Raw genomic sequence first — 15,193 nt, 5'->3', positions numbered from 1 at the left:
AATACCTACTGTATGCAATGCCCTTGCCTGGCACTGGTGACACAGAGATGACTAAGAAGGTCCCTGCCCTGTAAGAACTCAGTCCCTTGAGAAAAACAGATACATCGATGAACACACTCCATTGCCCTGGGCTCATCACACCCAGAGAAGTTCTACCAGGTACAAAGCAGAGAAGCTTCCAGAGGTGGGGCTTGAAGGCCATTCGAAGAGTAATACAATTTTGCCAAATAGCTAAGGGAGTCCAGAGAATGTCTCAGGAGGCAGTTTATCAAGATCTGAAATGCACAAGCCACAAGCTATTGATTGCAGCCCTGCTTGGAAGGGCAAGAAATTAAGAACAAACTAAATGAGCATTAAAAGGAATCTAGTGAAATAGATGATGATGCATTCCATTAAACAGATTATAATGCATCTGAACAGCAGAATACTACGCAACCTTAGAAAGGATGAGGACGTTCTCCATACGCTGATGGCGACAGACCTGCAAGTTACAGGGCTAAGAGAAAAAAATCAAGATACAGAACAGTGTTTATAGTGTGCTCTCCCTTGTGTAACAAAGGAAGAAAAGGGCATTCATGCTCACTTTTAATTGGATAAGCCTTTAAAAAAGAAAATATCTCTGAAAGGGTCCACAAGGAACACACAGCGGGGCTACCTGTCAGGAGGCAGTCGGGGGGTATGGGGGGCAGAATGCCTTTCTCTTTGTGCCTTTTCATGCTTTTTAAATCTTATTATTGTTTTAATCATTACAAGGTAAAATAACTAAGCTAAGAATTAATAAAATGCACTAACCTATTTTGAATCAACTCAACAATTGCAATTCTAGGAACAGACCCAGGCAGGAATATGTTATACATAGGCGTTCACTAAAGGAAAGACGTGCAAAGAGCCCATCGACAACAGAGGGTTTCAATAAACTCTGACAGAGACTCTAGAACACTGCATATACAATGAGAAAAACTTGTTTGTGCTGACATCATAAAATCTCTATAATACTGTTAAGTGGGGAAAAATGCAAGTTGTGGGAAAACACAGATAGGAAAATCTTATTCACATAACAATACGAATGTGCATATAGAGAAGCAGCAGAGAAAGGTAGAGAAGAGGTACCACACCCTTTGCCCCTTGACCAGGGACATCCTCTGGGGAAGGGAGTTAAAGGAGAGAGCTTTGGAAGGGGACTGTCACACCTTAGCACTCGGATCTTTCATAAGAAACAAGCACTAGTGTATTGCTCACCGAGAGGAAATGAAAGACCTCCCAGTATTCATTTGCGGGGCTGTGGTAACAAAACGCCACAAACCGGGTCCTCCCACAGTTCTGGAGGCTGGACGTCCCAGATCAGCGTGTTGGCAGAGCTGGCTTCTGGGCGTCTCTCCTCTACTGGCAGACGCTGCCTTCTCATGGCCTCCTCGCATGGCCTTTGCTCCCTGCACGTGTGTCCCTGGTGTTTCTAATGCTCCGTATGAGTTCACCCGTGACGTCAGATCAGGGCCCACCCTAGCATAGCAATGTCATTTAACTCTACATACCTCTTTAAAGGCCCTATTTCCAAATATAGTCATATTCTAAGGCACTGGGGGTTAGGGCTTCAACTTAGGAATTTTAGGGGACACATTTGGTTCATAACACACACCTCCCCCAAAACAGAGTATTCTAAACAGTAGGAACAACACGTGCCAAGGCAGGAGGGGTGAAATAACGCGGTATTCTTGGGCTGCAAGAGGTAGACTGCGCCAGGAAAAGACGCGAGAAGGAGAGGAGCCAGCATGAAGCCTTAACCCACTTCCCCACTCTCCCTCTGCCCCCCATGCTCCATGGACGAGCGTATGTTTTAATGGTGCACATATTTGGTCACTTATGTGGATGAGCTGTTGCTAACCAGCCCTCCCTGCTCTTCTGGGCCTCAGTTTCCCCAAATGTAAGAGAAAACAGATGGTGCCTAGATAATATGCCAGTCTCTGTACCACCTACCCAGGGCACTGTGCCCATCCTATCAAGCACATTGTGCTTTGGTCCAAATGAGTGTGGCATGGAAACCATGCGATTAGTGTGGAGAGACGCCCACTAGTTTGGAGCAGGACTGGGCACAACCAGGACATCACATGGGCTTGTGATGTCGTGTTACCCCAGCACAGCGTTGTGCCATGAGGTGGAAAGAACATACTGCAGCCCACACCCCCCCTCCCCCAGGGCTCCAGGCTTCTCTTCAGGGGAGAGCACGTGTCCCTTCCCATCTCACCGGGGATGCATGTGCTACGACTCGGAAAGGCGGAATGAGGCCGCTAGGCAGTGCCCAGTATCCCTGGTCCCACTGAACTCTGAAGAAGTACACATTTGTGAAATCTGCCAAGAGAACACTTACTTACTCAGCCATAGATCTTGAGCACCTGCCCCCCAAATGCACGGACCCGTCTGCCTGGACACCTGCCACGCCCCGCCTGCCCTCCTGCGGAGGGAGAAAGGTCTCCATCTGAGCTGCCCTGCCCATGTGCCCGGGCTCCCTGCCCTCTCACCTCCTCAGGAGCTGCCACCACACGTCATCCCTGCTCCACCCCCAACTTCACCCTTCCTGTCAGCAACTAAATGAGACTCTGGATCTTTAAAAAAAAAAAAAAAAGTAACTAAAAAAAAGTAACTAAAAAAATCCTCCCTCGTTTCCGCTTTCCAGCTCTTTCTCTCCTGCTCTTTCCTGCCAACTTTCTCAGAAAAGCTGTTTACGCTTCTCACTGCCTCTTCTACTCATTAACTCCCACTCTTCTCCACCCACACTTGACCCAGTAGAGAACTACTCACCCTGTGGAGCTCAGCTCCGACACCAGCCATCAGGCAGCCTGCTCAGCCCCGGGGGCCTGGTCAGGAGCTCTACACCCAGAGGACCCCATAGCCTTTAGCACAACTCCACGTGAAAGACTAGGTGATGAGCAGTTCACCATATTCATGTCATGGGCCAGACTGTGTACTCCACGAGGGCACGGAAGGTCAGTCCCAGTGCCTACGTAGCCCAGTGCCTACTATGCCACCCACATAGTCGGTTCTTGATACCTGTTTGCTGAATGACTAAAGGTTGAACTCTAGGCACTGTGCTAAGTTATGGAGATGAAAATAATACTTACAGAGGGCCTACTAATGTCTGACTCTAAGTGAACTCATTTCGTTCTCATAATGACCTATGAGGTAGGCATTCTTACCGCCATTTTACAGATGAGGAAACTGAGGCCCAGAACAGCTAAGCCACCTGCCATGGCTACACAGCTAGGGAGGAAGAGAGGCAGAACTGTAACCTAGGCAGGCTCCAGAGCCCATGCTGTCACCACGATACCACCGTTCCTCTCAGGTCAGGTGTCCCTGTCACATCTCCCTGTCAGGCAGCAAAGGCAGGGAGCAAACCCTGCCCTCACAAAGCTTCCAGTCTCAAAGACTCCAATATGATCCCCCATAGACTAGGCCAGGTGCTAACGGGGTCTCAGGAAAAGCAAACAAAATGGCCAACCCTGCAGGCAATAATTCTTGTATCATGTGACAGCTCCCAGCAGGCTCCTGGGGGCCCCTGCTAGGTTCACGGCCCCTGGAAGTGTAGCGAGTGTCTGCGAGGATTGGAACCTCCCCCCTCAGGGAGCGCATACTCAGTGCCCATCTCAGGGCTACGTGAGGGAGGCAGCATCATCTCCATCTCCCGGTGAGCAAGCCCAAAACCCTTGCTTACGTCCTATAGCTAGTAAGGGGCTGTGAGCCCAGGTCTGTCTGACTCCAAGTCCCACGCCTCTTTGCTGCTCTCAAACTGCCCCACTAGGACAGAAGCGTAAAGAGCCTGCCTGTAGAAAAGAAAACAAAAAAACAAAACCCATACCTGCTACCTCTTAGGGGGCCCACTCAGCATTCTGGCATTGACACCACGTCAGACATAATAGATGTGGGGTTTAAACCTAGCACCGCTATGAGGGAAAAGAGCATGGCTGGGCCACTTCATGCTGACTATAGTCAGGTCTGTTTCTCTTAAATGAGATGTGCAGAATCTCTTCACATCCTCTGTGGCAGTACTCTGACCAATAAGATAATATGCTTTCTAATTAGAAATATGCAGTGACACGATACAATATGGGAGCTGCTCACCACATGTACCTGTTAAGTATGTGAAATGTGACAGGTCCAAATTGAAATGTGCTGTAAGTATAAAATACACACCGATCTCGAAGACTCACTAGGACAAAAATGTGAGTTAACTCATTAAGAATTTTTATAATGATCATACACTGAAATGATAACATTTTGGATCTCCTGAATTAAATAAAAGGTATCACTGAGATTAATTTCACCTGTTCTGTGGGGGCACTTAGCTGGCTCAGTCAGGAGGGTGTGAGACTCTTGATCTCAGGGTTGTGAGTTTGAGCCCCACTGTGGGTGGAGACCTCACTTAAAATAAATAAATAACACTTTAAAATAATGTAACCTTTGATGAATCACTAAATTCTATGCCTGAAACCAATCTTACCCTATATGTTAACTAAGTAGAATTTAAATAAAAACTTGAAAAGAAAAAAAATTTTCCTGTTCCATTTTCCTTTTTATAATGTGGCTACTAGAAAATTTAAATTTACTTACATGGTTCCCCTTTGTGGCTCACTTGATATTTCTACGGGGCAGCAATGCTCTGAAATACCAACACTTTGATGCCGTGGTGGTTCGTGAATCGGCAAAGCTGTCAATGGCTAACAGGATTACGTGGCAGTGAGAAAAGGTCTCTGGTTTGTGGCAAGTGGAGAAAGTTTGTGAAAATGCCCAGCGGAGAGTCAGGCTGAGGTTTTCAGCAATGACTGCTGAGGAGTTAGGTAGAGATCTTGGGGAGGACTAGTTTCACAGGGTTTCAGAAGAGCGCTCCCCATCTGGAGCCTTTGTAAAGAGGGAGAACATCCTTGGACCATCAGCCAGAGTCCTGTTTTCTAGAAGTCTGCCGTCAGAGTGTGTGGCCTGTGTCCCGCTGCTCACACTGAGCTCCGCTGTTCAATTGTGGCCTTTGATGGTGTGTTGTTTCCCTTGTCCCACAGGAGGATGCAGACGTGGAGTGGAAATTTGCCCGAGCAAAGCTCTGGCTGTCTTACTTTGATGAAGGAAGAACTCTTCCTGCTCCTTTCAATCTAGTGCCAAGTCCTAAATCATTTTATTATCTCATAATGAGAATCAAGATGTGCCTCATAAAACTCTGTAAATCCAAGGCCAAAAGCTGTGAAAATGACCTTGAAATGGGCATGCTGAATTCCAAATTCAGGGTAGGTAGCCTGGGGTTTATGGGGCAAGAGAAGGCAGCGGGAGGGGCCGGGGGAGGGGGACGGGGGTGCTTGATTCAGACGGTGCCGCTGGTACGGGGGAAGTAGGCGAGGGGCCCCCCCTTTTCAGAATCCGCGAGCACATCAGCAAAGGCTGCCTGTGGTAGCTGCCCTTCTCCCCGAAGTTCCCTGAAGAGGTGGCCTGCTGGGGGCTGAGTGGGCCATGGGGCTGAGCCATGCAACCATTTTGTGGGCCCCCAAAGAGGCATGGTTCTTCCCAGAAAGTATTTGGAGAATGCTCTCTGGGAAGAAAGTTTCCCTGCCCATTATCTCCAACCCCCCGGGAGATCCTCCCCCTTAGTAGCATCTGAAAATCTCTGAGGAGTCCTGGAAGAAAGACACCCCCTATCAACTTAACTCCATGCTTCCCCAAGTTGACCAACCTATATTCTATAACCTGTAGTCATCCTACAGAACCAAGGCCCCAAGAACACTGTTCTAGGAAGCCTGGCAGCTGTGGCTGTACCAGCTTCCTGAGGGTCCTCTTTTTAGAGACAGCCCCATATATGGGTGCTGGTCATAGATGGCTGTCGTATATGCTATTTTGAACGTGTGTGTGTGTGTGTAGTACTTATTATGTATTTGGGTTTTTTCCCCTCCAGAAGACTCGTTACCAGACTGGCATGAGGAATTCTGAAAACCTGACAGCAAATAACAGTTTCAGCAAGCCCACCCGATACCAGGTAACCACACCTTTCCCAGGTATGGGCAGCAGCGGACGCTATTCAGACATGGATTTAGTAACAGGGCTGTGTCACCCCCCCCCCCAGAAAACAGCCTCATTTCTTCCTTCCTTCAACAAATACGCGCTGAGTGACGACGATATGCCAGGCACCGCACCACCCACTGGCGATGGAGACAGGTTCCTAGCCGGTGAAGCATGGAGACAAGTAACAAGTAAACACACAAGTAAATCCATAACCTCAAATTGACAAAAGTGGAAAGAAGAAAACAGCAGGGTGCAAACATGGAGAATAAGAACAGCAGGGTGCAAACATGGGGAATAAGAGGGAGCCCCTGCCTAGGTGTGGTTATCAGAGGAAGCATCTTCAAGGACAGGACAGTTAGCTAAGACCTCAAAGAAGGAGGCAGCCCTGTGGGGCCTCCCAGGCTTGGAAAAGGCATCCACAAAAGCCAGAGGGGAGAAGTTTGGCAGGTCCAGAGCAGCTGGAGCCCAGTGGGCAGGGGACAGTCATCCAGGTGCAAGGGAGTGAGACCTGGACTGGGTGTGAGTAGTGACGGAGAAAAGCAGACAGATTCAATATACGTTCTGGACACCCAGGCCATGGGACCGGCTGCTTATCTGCAGGGACAGTACCCAGCAGGACTCCCAGGAGTCTGTCTTAAGCGACCAGGTGGACATGGGTGTCTTCACTGAGCACCTGACTTAATACCGCCAGCCTGCCAAAGTCTGCTCTTGTACATAAACCTTAGAGGACTTTTTATGCTTACAGCCCCTTGTGTTGCTTTTGGAAATTAATGCCACATCTCTGTATCTGTTTGAATCAGCCCATGAGCCAGTGATAAATGGTAACTACGGGTTATTGATTATAAAAGTACAGGCCATTCATTTCCTGCCTTCCTCTTCCCGATGATCAGCAGTTCTATCCATGCTGATCAGTTCTTATCAGAGGTAAACTTGAGGCCGTCTGGAGCACGCGTGCGGTGGAGGTGCGGGGCCCCTGGTGCCACCGTCCCAGAGGGAGAAATGAGCCTTCGCATCTTCCAGACGCAGGTCTCTAAATGTATCTCTGCCCCTATTTCAGAAGCCAGCTACACAGGTAGGAGGATTGAAGTGCACAATTAAGAGACGGTTAATCCCTCAAAGTACTTAAGAGTTTGATGAGATGACACAGGCTAAAAACTGGAAACAGGCAAATCTTGCATTTAATCGTGTGCAAAATTGGGCCTGACCGCTTTGATCTGCTTTGAGTTATGTTACAGCACAAAGCCTTCGGTCAGTGGAAGGATTTTTTATTTCTCAGCTTCTCAGAGAAAAGTAGAGATTATCTGTGTCACAAAAAGAGATAGAAAGCCCTCAAGGGTTAGGGTCAAATCTCTGATGGGTTGCTTTCGAGAAGCATCAGCTGCCGAGATAAAGGAAGACTGATGATGTGGTGAATGTCCTGTACCCAGAATGAATCCCTTATGAGCAAGACTGTTTTCAAAAGCAGCCTTGGGGTGATCCCGTTTCTGTCTTCCCTCATCACTGGCTGAGTCCCTGCTGCCATCAACATCCCCCAAAGCTTCCAGCTGTGATTAGGGAGATTGGGTAGTATTGGGCTCCAGGCTACTGATGACCTTGGGCAGCCTGCTCCCCACCCCCCTACTTTGTGACTCCACCAAGAAAAGCCTCGGGCTATTTATTCCAACAGTTGTCACAGAAAAGAAGAAAGAAAACCTGGGGCCAGTAAGCATCAGAGGGAAAGGGTTGAGAGAGAGCAAAGAAGACAAAGCACTTTGCACTCGCCCATGTGCCCCTGTGCTCAGCCCTGCAAGGTGAAGTCTGGGCATCTTCCTGAGCCATCATGTGCTCAGACAGGAGAAAAGCAAGAGATGGCATGAAGGATAATGGGGTGCAGGCTAGACACTAGCCCAGGTGTAATCTCACCCTATGCCAGTGAGAGAGGAAGTAGCTTTAACCCCATTAAACAGAAGAGAAAACTGAGGCTTCGTGGTGAAGGTCCACAGCCGGTTGAACTGTCTGTCTTACTCACAAGGGTACCCCTCTTTTACTACATCACACTTCCTAGGCACCCAAGCCTTGCTGAGAAGCGCCCTGCCTGCCTGAGAACCATCTGAGCCTATGGAGCATGAGGGGAGGGAGCAAGGTATAGAAGGATCTTCTAGAATGAAGGACTGGGGCAAGGGTCTGGCAAAGCCTCTTCTGTTTTCTTGGGGTGGCCTTCCAAGTTGCACTACTGTCTTCCTAAAGCAACTTCCAAATGTGCAGAGATCAGAAGGAGCCCGGCCCACTATCTCTTTCTTACACTCCTAGCTGCACCCAGAGTCGGGCACCTCCCTGAGGACACGTGACCGAACCACAGTCGCTTACACTGTCAGGGCTCTGAGAAGTTCTGCAGCCTTCCCAGTAAGACAAAGGCCCCATCGTGCATACACATGGACTCTTTAAGCCCGTTGCCTTTCGGTCTCTTCAGGAGATCTGCTTGATTTTTCAAACTCAGTGCTTGGGGTGTTTAAGCTTGTCAATCCTTCGACTGCTGGGGCTTCTCTGTTGTAAGGGAAGGCCGTTCCCTCAGACCAGAGGCTCTCTGAGCTTTGCTTCAACTTCAGCCTCCAGGGGTCTGATGGCTCCTTTTCACAAAACTGGTCCCTTATTTTTGGAATGTTGGGTTTTTTTGTTTTCGTTTTTTTCCAATCTGGGCTCAAATGAAAGTAAACAATGAAACAAAACCAAGATACTGGTGAGGGGGTCAAAGGACGCCTCCCATCAAAGCTACTCTGTGATCCGTTCCAAAATCCAGGGTGCCTGTCTGCTGGGGCATGTGCAGACTCACCTACTCCCACTCTGAGAGCTGCATTTCCTTCTTGGGCAAAGCAAACAAGCTGCATCCCAAATGCACCAGAGAATCCAGGCACAGTCTGTCCGTCATGCGAGCCCCGGTGTTTGGGGTGCAATCCCTTCCCCAAACCCAGTGGGGAGTCCTCCGTTTCACGCTCTAGGCGGCCTTTTCTGTAGAGACCACAGAAAACAGGGTAGACAACTCGCCAACGCTGATTCCTTCTATTCCTGGTGTCTGATAAACCCTAGTTTAACAAGTGGCACATCTCTTCCAAGTGTCCCCCGATTTCTATTTTCCTGGCTGGCAACACTGTTTCCCTCTAGATTATGCTTTGTTGACCATCTTTAATGTCCCATCTATGTCCTCTTTGTTTGCATCTTAAGCTGCTCTGGATGCACAGAGATGCTTGTCTTCCATAGAAAGGCTTTCTACTTCCCCCCCCCACCCCGCACCAGTAACATCCCTGGGAATGTGGGCAGGGCGAACTGTGAGGCTCCTCCTTCCCTGGACTGCACTGTCATGACCATTCCGATCCCTCGCACGTCTCATCCTCATATCCCCAAGTATTAGTTCTTTGGCCTGAGTTAGTCACTAGCTTTACTCATCTCCAGCACCTGCTAAGGGCAGGAGGGCAAGGTCGGTGGAATCCACACCAACGGGGGGACACATCCACTTGGGGAGTTTATTATCTTCCTGAAGTGAAAGAACTCTACGAAAGAGAGCAAGGGGACATCTCAAACCCATCACAAAGGAATATTCTTTTACTCTAATCACAGTGAAGGAGAGGAGACTTTTGATGCCCATCTTTTCTGAAAACAAATATCCCCTCTAGCATCTGTGTTCAAGAGAACTTTGGGCAGTTTCTAACCACTTCCGCATTTCTGGGGACAAGACTGGCATCTTCTCCTACATACCCCAGGTTGTCTAACACGTACACACTAGAGGGGGAACCAGGTGCCCATCAGGACACAGAGTCCCTCAGCGGATGCTAGGCGGTCACACTGTTCTCCTTTAAGGCATCTGTCACTCCTGGGAGTGAGGTGGGGGTGGGAGGAAGGGTAACGGGTCCCTGCCTGTCTGCAGGGCTCATGAGAGTCTGCTTCCCTACTAAGCTTCTATAATCCTGATGCGTGGTGAGGGGCTTAATAACAAATGTTTGTTTCTCTGCCCTTGGAGCCACAGATGTGCAAACCTTAGCTCAGATGGGGCATGCCAGCACTCAAGAATGGACCGTGAGCTCTCACGACAATGACATACCAGTGACCTTCTCCCCTCCAACAGTTTTTTTATAGAAATACCCCAAGGGGTAACAACTGAACAAAGCCATCCATCCTCCAAAAATCTAGCTGAGGCTTCCTCCTGCATACAAAACTGTTTTTAAAGGACAAGTAGGTACATACAAGCAGCCCAAACCCCCTTTGACCAATGGGAACTGGTTTCCTGCATCTCATCCCCTAAAGCACCTTGCACACAAACTTTTCCTGAAGGTTGGAAGAAGCCCCAGCTTTGGTTTCCATTTTGATTACATCTCAGATCTGTCACTTCCTGGCTGTGTGACCTTGGAGAAGTCCCCTCGCTCCATGAGCCTCGGTGTCCTCATCTATGAATGGAGACGACCTCCCCAGGCTCACCAGGTTTCTGGGAGGATTCAGGGAGGTCATTCTGTCAACGAGGCTAACAGGACTCCTAGTCTACAGGAAATTCCCAATACGTGTGTTTCTTTGTTTCTTTTTCACCCTTCCTCCCCTCCTCCCAGAGGGCCATGCCACACTGAAGGGGGCTTGTGAGGGGGGTCTCACCTATTCAAAACAAACAGAGTTTGAGGGACACACTGTGTATTAATAATAGACATACCGTGGAATCTTTTAACATAATAGGTTGAGTCATGTTGTGCTAAAACACAGGGTATGCCCTAAGCCAGGAGGACGGGGATCACGGCCATACCTATAGAAGCACTCGACTCGGCAGCGTCGCAGGAAAGGGAACTTTCCACTTCCCATCTCCAGCCTATACTTTTACCCCACACGTAGAAAAGTTCTTCAGCTGATGAATCCAGAAACTAAAGAACTCTTAATTCTTGAGGTTTTCCTTAAAATGGCAACAAACTTTAACTAGATGCCCCTGATTTGCCTCAGCCTGAAAATTTGCAGAATACTTCTGAATTCTATATTCAGGAAGAATTTCAGATACCTGGGTATCTGGGTTTTGGGGGGTTTGTGCTTTTTCCCATGAGAACTGGCTTGAGACAAAGTTGATTTTGTGTGGGTTTTACAGTTCAAAGTGAAAAGAGCATTACTGAGTCCCAGGAAAGGCGTATATTCTTACAACTTGGGTAACCTGTCTCAGGGACGAGGAGAATGTCCAGGAGAAATCTAGCAGTGTGGTTTAACCACTAACATGGCAAGACCCCGGCCTCTCTGACAGAGGGCAGCACGGAGGTAACCTGCTCACTCACTGTTCGGCCCAAGTAAGATAACGACTTGAAGCACAAAGCCAAAGAGACCAGCGGCCCGAAGGCTGGGGTGGGGGCAGCAGCGGCCTACAGGTGACACAGGGCTAACCCCTGACAGCCTTTGCCGGCTTCATTTAGAAGCCTGGAGTCACAAAGCCGGGAGAAACTGGGCTGAGGTCTTAGCCATCAAAGGCACTGAGGGAACCCACAGTTGGTGACAAGAATGTGCTAAATCCTTCTTTGCCACGCAGCCCTCCATGTCCCTTGGCTTACAAAAAGCTTTTCCTGAGCCCATGTAGTCAGAGAGAACTCAGTAACCTGCCTGACCACACAGAGCACGGCTGGGGACGGAATTTAGGTCCCTTCCATCTAGAAAATGCTACCTCTGTCCCCTGAGTCCCCAGGTGTGAGCAGGTCACAGGAAGGGATGAGCAAGGAGCAGGGAATCCCTCCCTCTCTGCCATCTGCTCAGCCCTTGGGAGATTCAGAAGTCTCCGCTCTCTGAGTATTTCTAAATCCTGTGACTGCCCAGGAACCCTCCAACGACTAGCTGGCGAAATCTAAAGTTCACCTCCTGCCGTCTTTCTCGTCTTTCTCGCACTTGGCTCTATTCTTGGAGTCTCGGAAGTGTTTACTCCTACCTCCTCATTTGCTTAAAGAACCTGTATCTGCATAATAGACGCAAGGATAGGCCAAACCCTTGCCTCCAGCACGACTGGCAGCCCAGCTTCAGGCACGGGGGCTTTCAGGGAGGTGGGATGCTGGCAAAACCTCCCGAGGCCCGGCTGCATCTGTTTCTGCCTCTTGTAGGAATTTTCCAAGGTAGAGTGGACTTGTCCAGCCTGGTCCTGACTGTGTGCTAAGCCCTGGGGAGAGGACATGACTGGCTAAGGTCACAAAAAAGGTCAGGGTGGCGTCAGGCGTAGGTCCCTCAAACAGCACCTGTGGATCTTAGATGACGGTCTCTCTCTCTCTTTCCCTGGCCTGGCCTCCCCCTTTTGAGTGTCCTGCTCTCACGTCCCAGGGGCAGGATCATCCTAGGGGAGAGGTTAAACAAACACAGGCCCAGGTTCCCCCAACAGGCGAGGCACCCTGAGAAGAGAGGCACCGGGCGTGGGGACGCTCCCAGCCGCTCTGCCAGGGTGGGGCGGGGGTGCATGCGTATACCATGCGGGCTGCTTCTGTCCTGGGCCAGGTTTGTCTGACCCCTTCCTTGTGCTCCCATTTCAGAAAATCATGAAGCGGCTCATAAAAAGATATGTCCTGAAGGCCCAGGTGGATAGAGAAAGTGACGAAGTCAATGAAGGTGAGTGATGGGCTCTTTTCCTGCAGGTCGGCAGTGGGGCGCCGTCTCACCCAGCTAAAATCGAGGTGGTGTGGGCGGAACTGCGCCCTCTCCTTGCTGCCTCAAGTGTGGGCAGGAGGAAGTTCCATGTGCCTGTGGGGTGGAGGCCTCTGGCCCTCGCTGGCTGTGGGCTGGAGCCACCACCCGCCCCCCCGGCTGCCTACAGCTGTCTCATCTCAGAACCAGCCCTCCGGAGCCCCGAACCCTTCTCCAGCTGCCACATTCCTTCCTGTTCCATCCTCATGTCTCTCCGACCCTCTGATGCCTTCCTCGTCCACTTGCAAAGACTCACAATTAGACTGGGTAATTCAAAATCATCTCCCTAGTCCAAGCTGGCTAATGAGCAACCTTAATTCCACTTGTGACCCTCGTTCCCTGTTGCCATGTGAAGTGACCGTACTCAGACCAGACACCAGGGTTGAGGACCTGGTCATCTCTTTGGGGGCAGGGGTTGGTAATAATCCTGCCTAGTGCAGCGATGGCTGCCTCGATTCCCCATCACGTCCCCACGGGTGCAGGATGGCCCAGAATTCCTCATCCCGAGGGTGCACCAACAGAGAGCCTCAAGCAGACCCCACACCTCTTTCAGATCCTGCACACCTGTCTCACTTCCAGGCCCTCAGAACCTGACAGCCAGCAGTGTTTCTCAAAGTACCCCAACCCCCGCCACTTGTTAAAAACACCCATCCCAGACCACACCCAGGCCTAAGGAATGGGCATCTGCGGGGTGGCGCCTGGGGGCTGCGCATTTTGATAAAAGCCCCAGGTCATTCTGATGCACCCTGAGGTTTGCAGCCTACATCATTTTCACCGCTCTGGTCATTTTCCAGTCCATTTAAAGCTGTTACTCTTAAGTGAAAAGCAAATTACCTTATACCAGGTCATTAATCTTCATGAGACACACAGGACAAATATTTGCTCCCTCAAAACAGCCTCCCCCACAAATGGAGGCACTCAGTGTCCCCCTCACTCGGGCCACAGGGGCCCTACTGCAAAAGCCCGGTCGCTTGGTGACCCTCTGCTTCCTCCTGGAGCCTCCAGCAGGCAGCCCAAAGACCACCAGTGGCTGGACTCAGTCCTGGGCTGACACTGTCCAGGGGCTGAACAGCAGCCCTCCAGCCACCCCTGCTGTTGCATCTGGAATGTGACACCATCAGGCGGCCTGCCAGCTACCTTGAACAGGGCGTCGTGCTGGACGACAGGAATGTAACTGATGACAGACGGTGGGGTTGCCAGGTTTCCTGCCACTGGAATTCTACCACGCAACCGGGGCTCAGGAAAGCACCCCATGAAAAGGAAACAGGGGATGAATGCGCTTTGTCAAAACTGGCCAACCTGTACCTTTAAGATCTCTGCATTTTCTGTACGCAACACATAAGGAGAAAAGAGATAGGAAGAACGTGCTCCTGGGCACCGGACTCCCATACAAGGCCAGTCCAATATCTATAATATCAGAAAAGAACATTCGTGAGTCCTCTTTGTAGTTCATTAAATGATTTGCACAGCCCTGGCCCAGGTGGGTTTCGACCCACATGGTTCACTGTGGAAACCAGGCCAAGTTCCCACCCAGTGGCCCCTTGCTATGGAAGGAGGCTGCGGCCTCCACGAGGCTCCCATCAGGCTGCCTCGTGCACCATGCCCAGCCGGCCCCCTCCTTCTTGGGAGCTTCTCCTCTGCAGATAACAACCACAGAACACAACAGGGAGCATCAGGAGAATGACTATTCCAGTTAATGACGGTGTTGCTCCGAGTCTTGAAATCAGCCTTTAGTGCTCCAGGCCCAACACTCTAACATGGTATGAAACAGGCGCTAGGAAGGGATAACCCTGCTCCTGACCCCTCCATCTCTCTGAAACCCTTCACAAAGAGCTTGATCAGGAATGGGAGGAGGAGGGTTTTAAATGCACAGATGTGCCCTTTAGTGGCAGGAGCTAGGTGGGACTTCGGTGGAAACACAACTCCTGTCCCCGCACCTCTACCCTTGGTGGGCCGGCCCAGCACGCTGATGCTGTGCTGGAAAGACGTGTGCCCCAAACCTATGTGGAGTGAGCCCCTTGTGCCTGCTCATTCATGCTCACCAAAAGCTCGTCTGTCCTTGCAGGTGAACTAAAGGAGATCAAGCAAGATATCTCCAGCCTGCGCTATGAGCTTCTGGAAGAGAAATCTCAAGCTACTGGGGAGCTGGCAGACCTGATCCAACAGCTCAGTGAGAAATTTGGAAAGAATTTAAACAAAGACCACCTGAGGGTAAACAAGGGCAAAGACATTTAGCAGCCCCCCTCGGCATCCGTGACTTCTACCAGCATTCCCAGGCCAGGATGGATTTCCTAGCCGCCAGGCCTGGCAGGGAAGGGTCCTGGGCCCACTCCTCTAGGACACTAAGGGGACCCACTGGCTCCGATATGAGCAGAAGCTGACATGGGCAGCATCGTGGCCTGCCTTAACCCGGAACTGTTGTGAATCTAGGCTGTTGGGTAAGAAAGGCCAGCACAGGAGGAGAGGAGGAGATGTGACACTTGTGAGACCGTTGGTCCAGTCACAGTGACAC

General features: G+C 50.3%; 1 protein-coding gene across 1 annotated transcript in view; it reads left to right on the top strand.

The window, feature by feature from the left end:
• Nucleotides 1-14,916, top strand: part of TRPC7 (transient receptor potential cation channel subfamily C member 7) — a 150,849-nt gene extending 135,933 nt beyond the window's left edge. The window contains exons 9-12 of the mRNA XM_034655736.1: nucleotides 5,046-5,267; nucleotides 5,927-6,007; nucleotides 12,531-12,606; nucleotides 14,747-14,916. Coding sequence (XP_034511627.1) covers nucleotides 5,046-5,267; nucleotides 5,927-6,007; nucleotides 12,531-12,606; nucleotides 14,747-14,916 — 549 coding nt within the window. The remainder of the gene's footprint in view (nucleotides 1-5,045; nucleotides 5,268-5,926; nucleotides 6,008-12,530; nucleotides 12,607-14,746) is intronic.
• Nucleotides 14,917-15,193: the final 277 nt, after the last annotated feature.

Source organism: Ailuropoda melanoleuca, chromosome 3, assembly GCF_002007445.2.
Source record: "Ailuropoda melanoleuca isolate Jingjing chromosome 3, ASM200744v2, whole genome shotgun sequence".
In the NCBI taxonomy this organism is placed as follows: Eukaryota; Metazoa; Chordata; class Mammalia; order Carnivora; family Ursidae; genus Ailuropoda; species Ailuropoda melanoleuca.
This window is presented reverse-complemented; position numbering and strand designations above follow the sequence as displayed.